The 12,890-nt window shown below is 59.1% G+C and overlaps 1 protein-coding gene across 1 annotated transcript; it reads right to left on the bottom strand.

Annotated features, from left to right (window-relative positions):
• Window positions 1-1,870: 1,870 nt before the first annotated feature.
• Window positions 1,871-11,426, bottom strand: ARHGEF19 (Rho guanine nucleotide exchange factor 19; the record flags this gene model as incomplete). The annotated part of the gene is made up of 15 exons (XM_084241661.1): window positions 10,997-11,426; window positions 10,285-10,566; window positions 10,008-10,116; window positions 9,851-9,927; window positions 9,331-9,593; window positions 8,362-8,522; window positions 8,092-8,244; window positions 7,710-7,839; window positions 7,494-7,568; window positions 7,261-7,350; window positions 6,938-7,098; window positions 4,985-5,143; window positions 4,624-4,703; window positions 2,444-2,548; window positions 1,871-2,028 (listed from the first exon to the last, which is right to left on the bottom strand). The coding sequence occupies exons 1-15, from the start codon at window positions 11,409-11,411 to the stop codon at window positions 1,871-1,873; spliced, it is 2,418 nt and encodes an 805-aa protein (XP_084097787.1). The 5' UTR covers window positions 11,412-11,426.
• Window positions 11,427-12,890: the final 1,464 nt, after the last annotated feature.

The raw sequence follows: 12,890 nt of genomic DNA on the forward strand, positions 1-12,890 counted from the left end.
AGATTGGTTTCCTCGACACTGACTCCTTTGCAGTTACCACCAAATTCCTCTTGGGGACCTGATGCGGCTCCAGAGGAGACAACAGCCTGCCTCCAGAGGCTGAGTACACGACCCACACTAGGTCTGTCGTAATCATCATCCCCAGCCACCACGATGAGTCAGGAGGTAGGCATGTGACTGCAGCTGGTCCCATCAGAGAACATCTCAGGATGTTCTCAAAGATGATTCTCATCTTCCATGTCAGATGTGAAAGAAGAAGCCCCTGGAAGACTTAGAGTGAAGCCAATACCAAGGACAACAGTGCAGAGAAATGGAAAGAGCCGGGTCCTCGGTAACATCACTGAGCTACTGAATCAAGCCTTACCTGAAGCCCACCCTGTCATTGATGAGAACTGTGTTGGGTTGACAAATGGTCCCCAAATGGCTAGAACATGTGAATATTATTGCACATGACAAAAGTGGAGATGCAGATGATATAATTGATATAATAAATCATATCATAAATGATATAATACATAATAAATGATATAATTTAAGGATAATATGATGGGGAGTTTAGAAATGTAAGCTCAGGTATTCCTGAGAGAGGGAGGCAGAGATGTGATACAGACACACAGAGAAGGCAATGTGGGACCACAGAGGCAGAGACTGGAATGATGTAGCCACCAGCCAAGGAACGCTGGGGGGCCCAGAGCAACCCTCCCCTGGAGACTGTCTCCACTACAGGACAGAGCTCAGCCCCGCCAACACCTGGGTCTAGGCTCAGCGATACTGTCTTCCAACTTCTGGCCTCTAGAACTGTGAGAGAATAAATTTCTGTTGTTTTAAGTCACTTCATTTGTGGGAATTTGTTACAGAAGCTACAAGAAACAGGGCCTCCCTGGTGGCACAAGGGGTTAAGTCTCAGCACTATGAAGCTATCTGCAGCCATTGCAGCACCAGTTCGATCCCCAGCCAGGGAGCTACCCACATGGCGCAGCAGACCTCTCCTGACTTGCCCGCTGCTCCTCTCAGCAGTGTATTTCAGTCAGTCTGCCTGTTCTGTTCCCCACTCTGTCTCTGGTGGATTCTCTCACCCCCCGCATTTCTGGCTTGAGCTCCAGCTCTTGTATGCATAAATAAATAAATCTTTAAACCAAAAAAAATTTAAAAAAATTAAAAAATTTTTTTTTAAAAAAGAAGCTACAAGAAACAAATACAGGAGTGATAAATTCTCTTTAATATTAAAGCCTATTCGAATCTGATATTTTGTAAATTGCAGCCAAAATCAATCTAACCGATACAGAGTCCCTCTCTCACCTTCCTCTGTTTGAGAAGTAAGCGCCACAGAGGGCAAATCCCCAGAGACCCTCCTGATCTCCAGCAGGGGAAATGGGTGGGGGTGGGCATGGAGCGGCTCCAGAGGGCCACTCCCTCCAAGCAAAGGCATTACAGGAGTTTATTTACAGACAAGTCACAGCAACCAGGGCCCACGTACTCTTTGGCCAGAAGACCCCGGGTAAAGGTAGGTCCCAACACCCATCGACACCAGTGCCTTTCCAGCCAGGCCCTGCTCGAAGGACTGAGAATCCAACAGGGTCCAGCATGAAAGGGAGAGAACACCTGTCCTTGTCAGAAACTGAGGCCACCTGTTGTGATCCCCATGCCAGAGAAGACACTACCTTCAGTCCAGAAGAGTGGACATGAGATGTGAGGACAGGGGAGACCCTTTCAAGGCAACCCCCTGCCACGTCCAGCCTTAACTCTTGATGCCAGGGCCACAGAACAGAAGTCTTGGCTGCAGCAGCTGCGGCCCAGACACACTGCAGGCCTCCTCCAGACCTGTCCAGGAGTCGGGCATGGAGCTGGGGTCCCAGACCCCGGCTGCCCATCAAGTCGGGGGCTCTCCCAGTTTGCTGGTGGCACTCGTGATCCGCTTGTTCTCCCGGAGGTTCCGGAGGCGGGCACTGAGGCTGCTGATCTCTTCCACGTAGGCCTGGGGCACCCACCCCTTCTCACCGTCTGCCAGGCGGACCCCCTCCAGCCAGCCTAGGGACACACAGGCCAGGAGCAGCATCAGTGGCATCAAAGGGACCCCAGGGCCAGGTCTGAGAGGAAACACCTAGGCCTGATGAAAGCCTTGTTTGCGGCCCTGGGGCGGAAGTGACGTCATCTCAGAATCTCCCAGCTCCAGGAAGGACCCTCCCTCTAGCAATCTTGCAGGTGAACTTCTGACCTGCTTTTCCTGACTTTTTCCGACCAGGGTATTTCCCACTCTGCCCCACCAATCACTCTCACTCCTACAGCTTTACTGGCAAGAAGTTCCTCCTCCGGTCTCACTTGATTCCTGCATGCTGCACTGGATCAATACTTTCATGCCTTTTCCTGCTGTGTCTGAGGAAGCAAGCTCCCTCCTGCCCACTTCAGTCCCATCGGGGAGGCCCTCCCCAGAGGCTCCTCTCACCGTCACTGGTCCGGGTCCTCACTGCCAGGATGTCCGTCTTCTCCAAAGTCAGCTCATCTGGCTGCAGGGCCTTGTATGTCCTGACACACTGAACCTGGGGGCGATCTGACAGCCCCGGGGAGGGTGAGTGGGTCCCCAGGGCAGGATGGGGCAGGGGTGGCAGCATGGGGGCCAGTAGGAGGAAGTAGGGGGTGGAAGCATGGCCACTGCTGCTCCTCTTGCTCTGCCCCTCCCACCCCTCTCTTACCTCAAACACAAGCCCCATGTGAATCATTCTCTGGCTCCGATTCCTGCTTCTGTGCCCAGGGCTCTTACCTCCCTAGCTCAATCCAACACTTTGCCCCTGGCCACCTCCAGGCCAATGTCCGGCTGCCCTCAAGACCCACAAAACAGTAATGCCCCCTTTATATGCCCTCTGATGCTACCCTGGTGCTGCCTCCAGTCCATCCTCAACAGGGATTCAAGTCATCCACTTCCCCATTTAAGAGCCTCAAGGCTTGCCCCGCTCCTGAATAAAATCTAAAGTTCCCGGAGCCTACAAAGCCCTAGATGATCTAGCACTGCCCCCCTCCTCACCTCCTTGCTTATGAAGTTCAGCCACACGGGTCGTCCTGCAATTGCTCAAAAACTCAAGCTCCCTCCTGCCTCAGGGCCTTTGCACTGGCTGTTCCTTCTTCTAAGAGTGCTCTTCCCCAGATCTTTTCATGGCTGCCTTTCCTCATCCTTTAGGAACCTCTTTGGGGGGGGCCTCCCCTGGTGGCTCAGTGGTTGAGCACTGGGCTGCGAGGCTACCCGCAGCCTCTGCAGCGCCGGTTCGTTCCCCAGCCACCCGCGAGGGTCCCACAAAAAAAAAAAAAAAAAAGGAACCTCTTTGGAGTGTGAAACTCACCCCCTTAACCCAAACAGGACTCCTGGTTCAAGTTAGAGGATGTTACTCCAGACCAGGTCTACCGCTCTGTCCATCTCTAGTACATGGTGGGCTGATGGTATCAAGAAAACCGTCTTTGGGACCAGACCTGGCTTCAATCCTAGTTCTGCTACCTACTGGTGGTGTGACCTCAGCCAAGTTACTTAATGTTTCTGGTCCTCGGTTTTCTCCGACATGACAAATGAATCTACCTAATACAGCTGTGATGAGGATTAAATAAAATAAATGCATATACAAGAGGCCTAGCACTGGGCCCAGCACATGGCAGGTTCTGGGCGCATAGGACTGCCCTTCCTTCCCCTTCCTTAGCTCAGTGCTAACTCCCCTGCTCAAGAGCCCTCAGTAGGGCCTCCCCAGTGGCGCAGTGAGTTGAGCACAGTGCTGTGAAGCTGTCCGCAGCCTCTGCAGCACGGGTTTGATTCCCGGCCAGCCAGGGAGATTCCCACATGGCATGGCAGACCTCTCCTGTCGTGCCCACTGGCTGCTCCCCTCAGCAGTGTATTTCGGTCATCTGCCTGTTCTGCTCCCGCTCTGTCTCTGGTGAATCGTCTCACCCTCCCACGCCTCTGGCCTGTACCCCAGCTCTTGTATAAAAATAAAATAAATCTTTAAAAAAAAAAAAAGAGCCCTAAGTAGCTACCCAGTTCCATTATATCAAGGCCCTCCATGATTGGGCACTACCCTAGCTTTCCAGTCTTCCTTCATATCCAAAGGAGAACTCTGAGCCAACAAGGCAGACCTCTCACCCCGCCACCCCACAGCCACTCTGGTTCCTGTTCTCTTTGCAATTATGCAGCCCCAGCTCTGCCACTTGCTGGTTGGATAAACTTAGCTAAGGCACTTTACCTCTGTGTCTCTGTGTTCTAACTGGTAAATGGGCGTTTATGGGGTGAAACAGGAGGCTCTAAAAGGCTCTGTCATGCTAGGATGCTGCCTGTGCCCATGGGGGCTCTCGCCCTGCGAGAATCCTGCCCATCCTTCCGGGCTCCCCAGAGCAGAGCCTTGAACTCTTCCCCAGATCTGGGGGTAGGAGTGCTCACTGCTGCCCCTCCCACTGCCCACCGCACCCACTCTTCTCCCTTCCCCTAAAACAAACCCCAGGTGAATCCCGTCCCTCCTGGCTCCAGTTATGGGCCATTTGATGGCCCCCCAGTGGCCCTGGCACACATGCTCAGGACTGCAGGGAAGGAGAGCAGTGAGGTGCCCAGCCCAAAGGACGCGGGCCCTGGGTAGGGTTGGGGACAGCAGCTACCTTCCCCCTCGCTGATGGCCTCCTTGTCCTCCTGGGGGCTGGAGGGGCACATGGCTGAGATCCATCGCTGCTTCTCACTTCTAGGGAGGGGGAAACAGTTGTCACAAGCTAAGTGCACCCTCCCAGGACCAGGGCGCTGAAACGGGCTGGGAGGACTGGAGACGATGGCGATGATGTCCAGACCCAGGATCCAGGCCGTGTCTTCCCTCCCCCATTCGCAAGCCGGTGCCCCACCAGCTCTGAGCAGAAAAGGGCCAACCCAGAGCCCCCGCCTGCCAGCTCGGCCCCTCATGCCACCCTCCTGAAGCCTTTTGCCTGCTGGGGAGGGGGGGTTTCCTCACTCCATCGCCAGGCTACTCACTCCGTCCGGGCCCTCAGCAGGAACTGGTGCTTTGCGTGTTGCCCGTGGAGGAGCTGAAGTAGGAACACGTGGCCAGGGATGCCCTGCAGCCTCAGGCTCAGGTCTTTCACCTGCAGCTCGGCCATCTTGGCGTAGACAAAGACGGCAAACTTCCCCAGCCTGCAGGACCAGTGGAGGGGTGGTCAGCCCGCCGGTGCCAGCTCCCACCCCCAGGACCAGGTGATTTCAAGGAAGCTTGGCTGCACAGAGCTCAGCCTCCCCGACAGCCTGCCAAGTTCTCCAAAGGAGTCAGGAATGCCAGCCATTCCCCCAGGTCATGGACAAGGGGGAGGCCATGGAGACCCATCCCTGCACACAGGCAGCCCCCGAGGAGACCCGTGGATTGTCTGGTGTCTGACTCTAATTGTGTCCACGAAGGCCGAGCTTTGTTTCTCGTTGGCTGCTATAAGCCAGTGCCTGCCCCTGCCTGGCTCACAATGTGGGTTCAATACTCATGGGAAGGGTGGGTGGGTGGGGAGAGATTGTGCCAGAGGAGCCTTCATCTTAGCCCATGTAAAGAGAACCCAGTTTTTCCCACTCCAAACCAGATCCCTTCGCCGGCCCCATTCTAGTGAAACATCCCAGCAAGTTGCCCAAGAGGAAACTCAGTCCTTCTCATCTCTTTCCTCTCTCTCACCCCACACCCACCAGCAGATATGCCTTATCTGTCTACTGCATTAATATCCCGGAACCCCCTATCCCCAAGCCCCTGCCACTTCCTGCTCCTCCTGCTTGCAACTGGGTAATTGCAAGAGCAATTACCCCTCTCTTCCAGTCTGGTCTCCCCTCTTCCAGTCCATCCTCCAAATTGGCCAGGAGTTGAATTTTACTCCTCTGCTTATTTCTCCATGCTTTCTTGCTCTATCATGACTTTCAACACTCCAACTTCCCTCTCCCGACCTTCCTCTCTACAAACCCAGGCACATTAGAAACCACCATCCCTCAAACACATTGCTGAACCGGCCAGCGGGCCTACTGTGACTTTGCTATGCCCCCTACCCCGCTGCAAACTCCTCCTCTACCTGGAAAACTCCTATGTATCCTTCAAAACCCAGCTCAAATGCTCCTTCCTCTATGAAGTTTATTGTGGAGCGTCCAAAAACAGAGGATGATATCGTGGCAGTACACCCTTCCTCAAAACCCTGACGAGGTGGTTATTAGGATGTATTTTCACTGAACAAGTCTCTCCATCTGTGTCCCCAGCATTCATCAAGGACCTGGCGCAGAACAGGGGTCCAATGACATCTTAGTAAATGAGTCAATCAACCGGGAACAAACTCTTCCCATAGAACAAGATGACAGTCTTCATCCCATCCAGCCTTAAGACTTATCGCATTCAAGAAGTCTTCTCCTTCGTCCAAATTTCTAATAAGCACAGTGAACACTGTGTGCCAGGCACTGTGCTAAGCTCTTTTCACGTGTTATTCTCCATTTGAATCTCCCCACATGGTAGTGTCTATTCCACAGATGGAAGACAGGATAGTGGCGTGAATAAGAGCCTGGGATCTGGCAGCAGACAGACCTGACCTCTGTGCTCCATGATCTTGAGACTAACAAGGGGTCTTGCTTCCCACGGAGATGTTGAGAGGATTAAAGGGAGTAATCCATGCATGTAACATAGGTGTTGACAGTTACCATTATGCCTCGGGGCAGAGCTGGGGCTCTAGGGTCATGCTTTTAATCTCTGCTCTAATTGGCTTAAATTCAGAGCAGCTTCAAGTCCTCCCCACACAGTCCAGCCCTTGATTCTCAAGTCCGAAGATGGACTTGCCTCTGTCTGTGCTTTCCTGGAGGAAGCCTCCAAGGTGCAAGGTGCCCTGGTGGTATAGCCTTTCCATGGGCTGTGGGGCTCCTGCGCCTTTTTGGTGGGGATGAAGGGAGCCTCCCCCATCCCCAACACGTGTCCCCACTCACTCCTTCCGCCGTGAGAGCAGCAAGCAGTCATTGAAGAGGTGCAGGTAGACTGCCTTGCTGGACAGCTTCAGCTTGGCAGGGGGAGCTGCGGGCAGGGGTGCCAGTTCCACCAGCTCCCCATGCCGAACCAGCCAGCGGGCCTGGGAAATCAGCGGGAAGATCTGGAGGAAGGAGGAGAAGGACAGGTCAGGCCCAGGGGCAGCAGGCAGAGAGCACAGGACAGGGGACAGAGGCGTGAGAAGTGATGAAGTGCAGCCCCCAGGGAAGGTGGGGCCAAGAGCCACCCCTTTGTGTGCCCCGCCCCACCAGCTGCCAGCATGCACCTTGCCCTCAAAGTGGATCTTCTTGCTCAGGTGGATGAGCTCCTCTGTCCTCTTCATGGACTGCACACTGGCATTGCACTCCTGCACCAGCTGGGAAGGCCAAGGGTGGGTCACCTGCAGCCAGGCTCCCAGAGCCCAGCCTCAGACCCCATCTGGGGACCCAGCACTCAGAAAGCTGGGCTCTTTCAGAGACATGCTGGGGTTTCGGGGAGGTTCCTGCCCACCAAGCTCACCTCCTTGAGGGCATTGAAGGCTTTGGTGGCCATATCTTCATCCTCAGAGCCTTGTGCTGTCCGCTTCAGGATATTCTGGAGGGTGGGGTTGGCACCATCAGGCAGGCTGTCATCTCCGCCTCGACCCTGCCCACCCTGAAGGCCGGCAGGGGCTGTGGAGGACACAGCAGCATCTCCCTTGCCCAGCCGCAGCACTCCCTGGTGCCCACTAGGTACCTCCACCAGCATCTTGAGGCGGGTGATCCTCTGGAAGGGCAGGATGAGGAAAGAGGTGAGGGGCAAACGCTGACACACAGGAGACTCCTCCAGGCGAGCCAGGATGCTGGGAAACTTGGGGTTCTCCAGACTGGAAAAGGGGGGAGGTGTCTGGCATCACAGGTGGGTTCATGGATCCTATGAACACTTAGTCCTGGACCCCCTGCCACCCACTGGCCTCTCAGATGCCTTCTCAGCACATGCTCCCTCCCCCTCGGCTTGGGTCTAGTTTATCTTGGTCACACAGACCTTCTCAGGACCCCTCTTCTCCCTCGGTCCTCCCCGACCCACGCCTGCCTGGGGCTCCCTGTATCCCCCTCCCTTCCAGAGCCCCCAGCCCTACAGCAGGCGCTGGTAGGTGCGCTCCTGGTAGGCCTGGTTGGTGACGTAGGGCAGGTAGACTCGGCGGAAGGCCGGGCAGTGGTACAGCACAACGTCGCACACGCTGAAGCGCAGGACATCTGCCTCCAGCCGCTGCTCCAGGTCCTGCAGGAACCTGAGGGGTCAGCAAGGCGTCCGGGGGGTGGTGGGTGCCGGGGAGAGACCACGGAACTTGGAGCCCTGCCGACGGCAGGCTCGGACTCGGGCCGTCCAGGACAGACCACCCCCTCACCTCTCGCTGGTGCACTTGACCTCGGGCAGTTTGGAGAACAGCCACTGCTTGTCCTGCGCCCCCAGACACTCGCTCAGCTCCGCGGAGCCTAAGAAGTGCCCCACGGCCACCGACAGGCTGTGGATGTACGACGCCTCCGACGTGATGAGCTCGAACTTGGCCTGGGCGAGGGCGGACGGGGTGGGGGTGGGAATGGAGGTGGGGGATTGAAAGAGCGGGGCCAGACACTGTCTGGCATACCCGCCTCCCCACTGCAACCCCCCTCGACGGCACAGCCCCCTTCGGCGCCTTCTCGAGCCCCGCCCCGCCCCAGACCCCGAGAGGGCACAGGCCTCCCGCAGTGCGCCACTGTTGGAGCCCCTTAGGGGCCCCGGACTTCACCTCCAGCCCCGCCCATCGCGCCCAGCCCGGGTCCTCCAAGGCCCTGCGGCGAGAGGGACGCCCCTGCTCTGGGCCCCGCCTGGTGCTGCGCCCAGCAAGGGTCCGCCTGCCTCGTCCCCGCCTCCCGCGATCCGCGGCAGGGGCCGAGCCTGGCCCCGCCCCTTCTCTGGCCACGCCCCGGGGCGTGTCCCGCTGGCCCCGCCCCCGCTTGACTCCCCTCGCCTTCTGCCCGCGCTCTTCTCCCCTCGCTTCTCGTCAGCCCCACCTTGACAGGCCCTAGCTCCCACCTTCCGCGCTGACAGTCCCGCCAACCCCTCCCTTTTGGGGCCCCCCTTGGCCCGCGGGGTACCCTGCCCACCTTTTGCCTTTCGCAATCCCGCGGGCCTGCTCCCGCTAAATCCGGGCCTAGGCAGCCCCGGCCCCGCCCCCAAGAACCCGCGCTCCGCCCCAAGGCCCCGCCCCTCCCCTCCCTGGCCCCGCCCCTCCGGGCCCTCGACCGCCCCCCGGCCCCGCCCACCCCTCCGGGCCCTCGACCGCCCCCTGCTGCCCGCGGCCCGGGGGGCCCGCCCGGGGGGGCCCCGCACCCACCTCCTGCAGCTTGCAGTCGCGCAGGCTCAGCGTGGCCAGGACGCCGCTGCCGCGCACGTCGGGGATGTCCTGCCACAGCGAGAAGGTGGAGCCCCGCGCCGAGCGCTGCGCCCGAAAGGAGCTGCTCGGGGAGAGGTTGGTGCGCGGGGGCCCCGGGCCCTCCTCCGCGCCCTCCGCCTCGTCCCCCGGGCCCTCCTCCTCGCGCTGCTGCCGCCGCAGCTCGCGGGCGCTGGCCACGTCGCTGTACTCCTGGTAGAGGACGGCTGGGCGGGGAGAAGGGCGGGGGACGGCGTGGGGCACCTGCCGGCCGGCCCCCCCGGCCCCCCCCCGGTATCCCCCCCAGACCGCTTCTCCGCGAGCCCCGGCGGGCGGAGGCGGGACGAGCTCATTCATCCCGCCGCGAGCAGCTCTCGCCCCTGCGCCGCGTCCCGAAGGCCGCTCTCTGCCTCTCGCGGGCTGTACCCCGCAACGCCCCAGCTCCCCGGTCCCCGGGCCCGGGCCCGGGCCGCCTCCCACGTACAGTTAAGGAGAAACCGAGACTGGCGCCGCTCGCTGCCGCTCCTGGAACCCAGAGCCGGCTCCTCCTGCGCGTCCAGCCTGGGGAAGGCACAGGGTCAGCCTCTTCCTCCAAGGGGCCTCGCCGCAGAGCAGAGCCCGTCCCGAGGGGCAGGTGGTACCTGGGCTCGGGCCAGCCTCCATGGCCCGCGCTCGGGTCAGCAGGGGCTGGCGTCGCCACGCCGTCCACCCTCGGCTCTGCACTGCGCGACTCCCTTGCAGACGCTTTCCCTGCAGAGGGCGAGAGCGGAGGGTGTGGGCCCAAGAGTGGCCCTGGGCACTGGGGTGCCACACTGCAGCTGACCAGCACCAGGCGCAGGTGTGCGGTGAGTGTGGACTGTGCCCCACTGGCCATCTGGTTCATGGGCTGCTCTCAGGGCCCGGGGGAGGAGCTGGTACCTTCTCGGGCTGCTGTGGTGCCCGACCCCTGGGTCAGTGCCCTGGCTGCGGAATTTCGTCCCAGGCGCAGGGAAGAGTGCAGGCGGGTCATCAGCTCCGAGGCTGAGAAGCGCCTCCGCTCAGGCCCCTCGATGCCCACTCGGGTGGGCCCGGACAGCTCCAGGGTCCTAGGCTCCTCGGTGCTCAGGGCCGGCTCTGCTGCCTGGCCAGGCTCCAGGAAGACTGCATGGGCCTCCGGGCTGCTAGGGGCCTCCTCACACTGGTACACCCGCATCTTGCGCCCTGCAGGAGGATGGGGTGAGAGCACAGGCGGGTGTCCTCTGGGGACTGTCCCCACCTCCTTCCTGCTACTGCAGGGACCTCCCTGTGGCCCAGAGCATCTGAGGGAAGTGCCCAAGGGCAAGGCCCATGTGTTTCCTGGGAACTTGTCCTTAGAACAATGGGATGTCGAGGGGGGTAGAGAGAGCACAGAACCTGACAGCAGTGGGCAAAAGATGGGCAGAGGGACCAGGGAGCCCAGGACAGCCGCTCGCTTAATAGGGAGCCTTGGACAAGTCATTTGCCTTCCCTGAGCTCCAGTTTCCTCATCACTAAAATCTCCCACTTGTCCTGCCCACTTGGGAACTTTGGCACTTAAGGGACCTAAAGGAGCCATGCAAGCTCTCCATCATCCACCCTGCCGGGCCACCACCCCCTCACCCAGGTGACTCACAGGCTGACTTCTTCTCTGAGCCATGGCTGGCCCGGCGCTGTGGCTGTGGGTGCTGAGGACTCCAGGGTCCTTCCAGAGCTGCAGGCTGGGCACTAGGACAGTGGGGCCAGCTGCCGGCCCTGCTGGGCCGCATTCCCCCACCAGTGGAGACCTCGGTGTCTGGGTCTGCTGGGGATAGTGGCCATAGCAGTCCTTGGAGAGGAGCAGGGGTCCCCAGGGACCAGCGGCTTCCAGGAGCCCTCAGCTCCTCTGAGGCGACAGGAAAGAGATCCAGACACACAGGGCTGGGGGGCTGCAGGGTGGGCAGCTCCACAAAGGACAGACTCTCCTGCTGACACACGGCTACTGGGCGGTGCACAGTGCCAGGCGGCCCGGCCAGGTGGGACTGAAGGGTGGCAGGTGGCCTACAGTCCATTCCTCCTTTGCTCTGCCACCCACCTGGGCCTGCAGGGGAGAAGGTGTCAGAGGCAGACATAGGACTCCAGGGCTGCCAGTGGGCTACTGTGTCCAGGAGACCTGGACAAGCCCTGGTACACACATCTCTGCAAAGCACACTCGGGGGCCTCCCTGATGGCTCAAGGGGTTAAGTCTCAGCACTATGAGCCATCGGCAGCCACTGCAGCAAAAGTTCGATCCCCGGCCAGGGAGCTACCCACATGGCACAGCAGACCTCTCCTGTCTCACCCGCTGCGCCCCTCAGCAGTGTATTTCAGTCAATCTGCCTGTTCTGCTCCCCACTCTGTCCCTGGTGAATTCTCTCACCACACCCCCCCCCACACACACACACACCTCTGTCCTATACCCTAGTTCTTGGATGCATAAATAAATCTTTAAAAAAAAAAAGCACACTCAGATGCCTAAATCTATAGTAATGGCTATACTGGCCAAGGACTTTACACATATGCTCCCATTCAGGCCTCACAACAACCCCGAGGGGATGCTACTTTTATCCCCATTTTATAGGACACAGAGAGGTTGTGGTGGAGCCAGACTGCACCCAGCCAGTCTAACTTCAGCCCCCTGACATCTGATCACACCCACTGTCCCATGCATCCAGGTATGTTCCATGCATGTTCTCCCCAGTACACATGTTGGCATCTGCACATACATTTTTAATTCACAGGTTCTCACATTAACACACACATACTTATATACACACCAGATATATTCACACGCATGCACACACACACACACTGTCCCATCAGATATTTACAGGTCCACTCAAGCTTTCTCATATTCCTGATACCTTCACACTCACACCAGGATATAGACACAAACACACAGGCCCAGGAGTCCTGGCTTTGCTGTTATCCAACCTCCCCTCCCATGCTGAGTGGCAGCCTTTGGCACTGAGTTTTGCCCACACCCATGCCAAGCTGGCTGGGAGGGTCATGGACTGGCAGGCAGGCCACCACCCAGATGAGGCTGGCCCTCCCAAGAGAAGGGCAGGGAGGTGCCGCAGCCCCTCTCCCAGCTTGGTGTGAGAGAGGGGTTCTCCCCAGCCCCAGCGCCAAGCCCCGGGAGCGGACCAAATCGACTGGGTCCTCTCTGGGCAGGGAGTCATCCCAGCGAGGCTGCCGGAGCTTGGGGCCGGGGGCCGGGCCTAGGGATCCAAGGGTCTGAGCCCCATAGCTCTTGCCCCAGGCCCTTAGCTGGCTGCCTTCCTGCAGCCCCTCACCTCTCCAGCAGACAGGCTGCCTCTGATGTTGTTCAGCTGCTCCGGCAGGGGAAGCCCTCTCTCTGCCCAGCTGGCTGGGGGAGATCCCACCCAGACAAAGAGTTTGATTCATCAAACCCTGTGGTGAGGCAAGCAGGCAGGGAGGGAGGGAGCAGGCAGCGGGCTGGGCGGGGGCCTACCCTAGCCTGGCCTCACAGTGGGCAGGCGTGGCAGCAA

This window comes from Talpa europaea (assembly GCF_964194135.1).
Source record: "Talpa europaea genome assembly, chromosome: 9".
Lineage (NCBI taxonomy): Eukaryota > Metazoa > Chordata > Mammalia > Eulipotyphla > Talpidae > Talpa > Talpa europaea.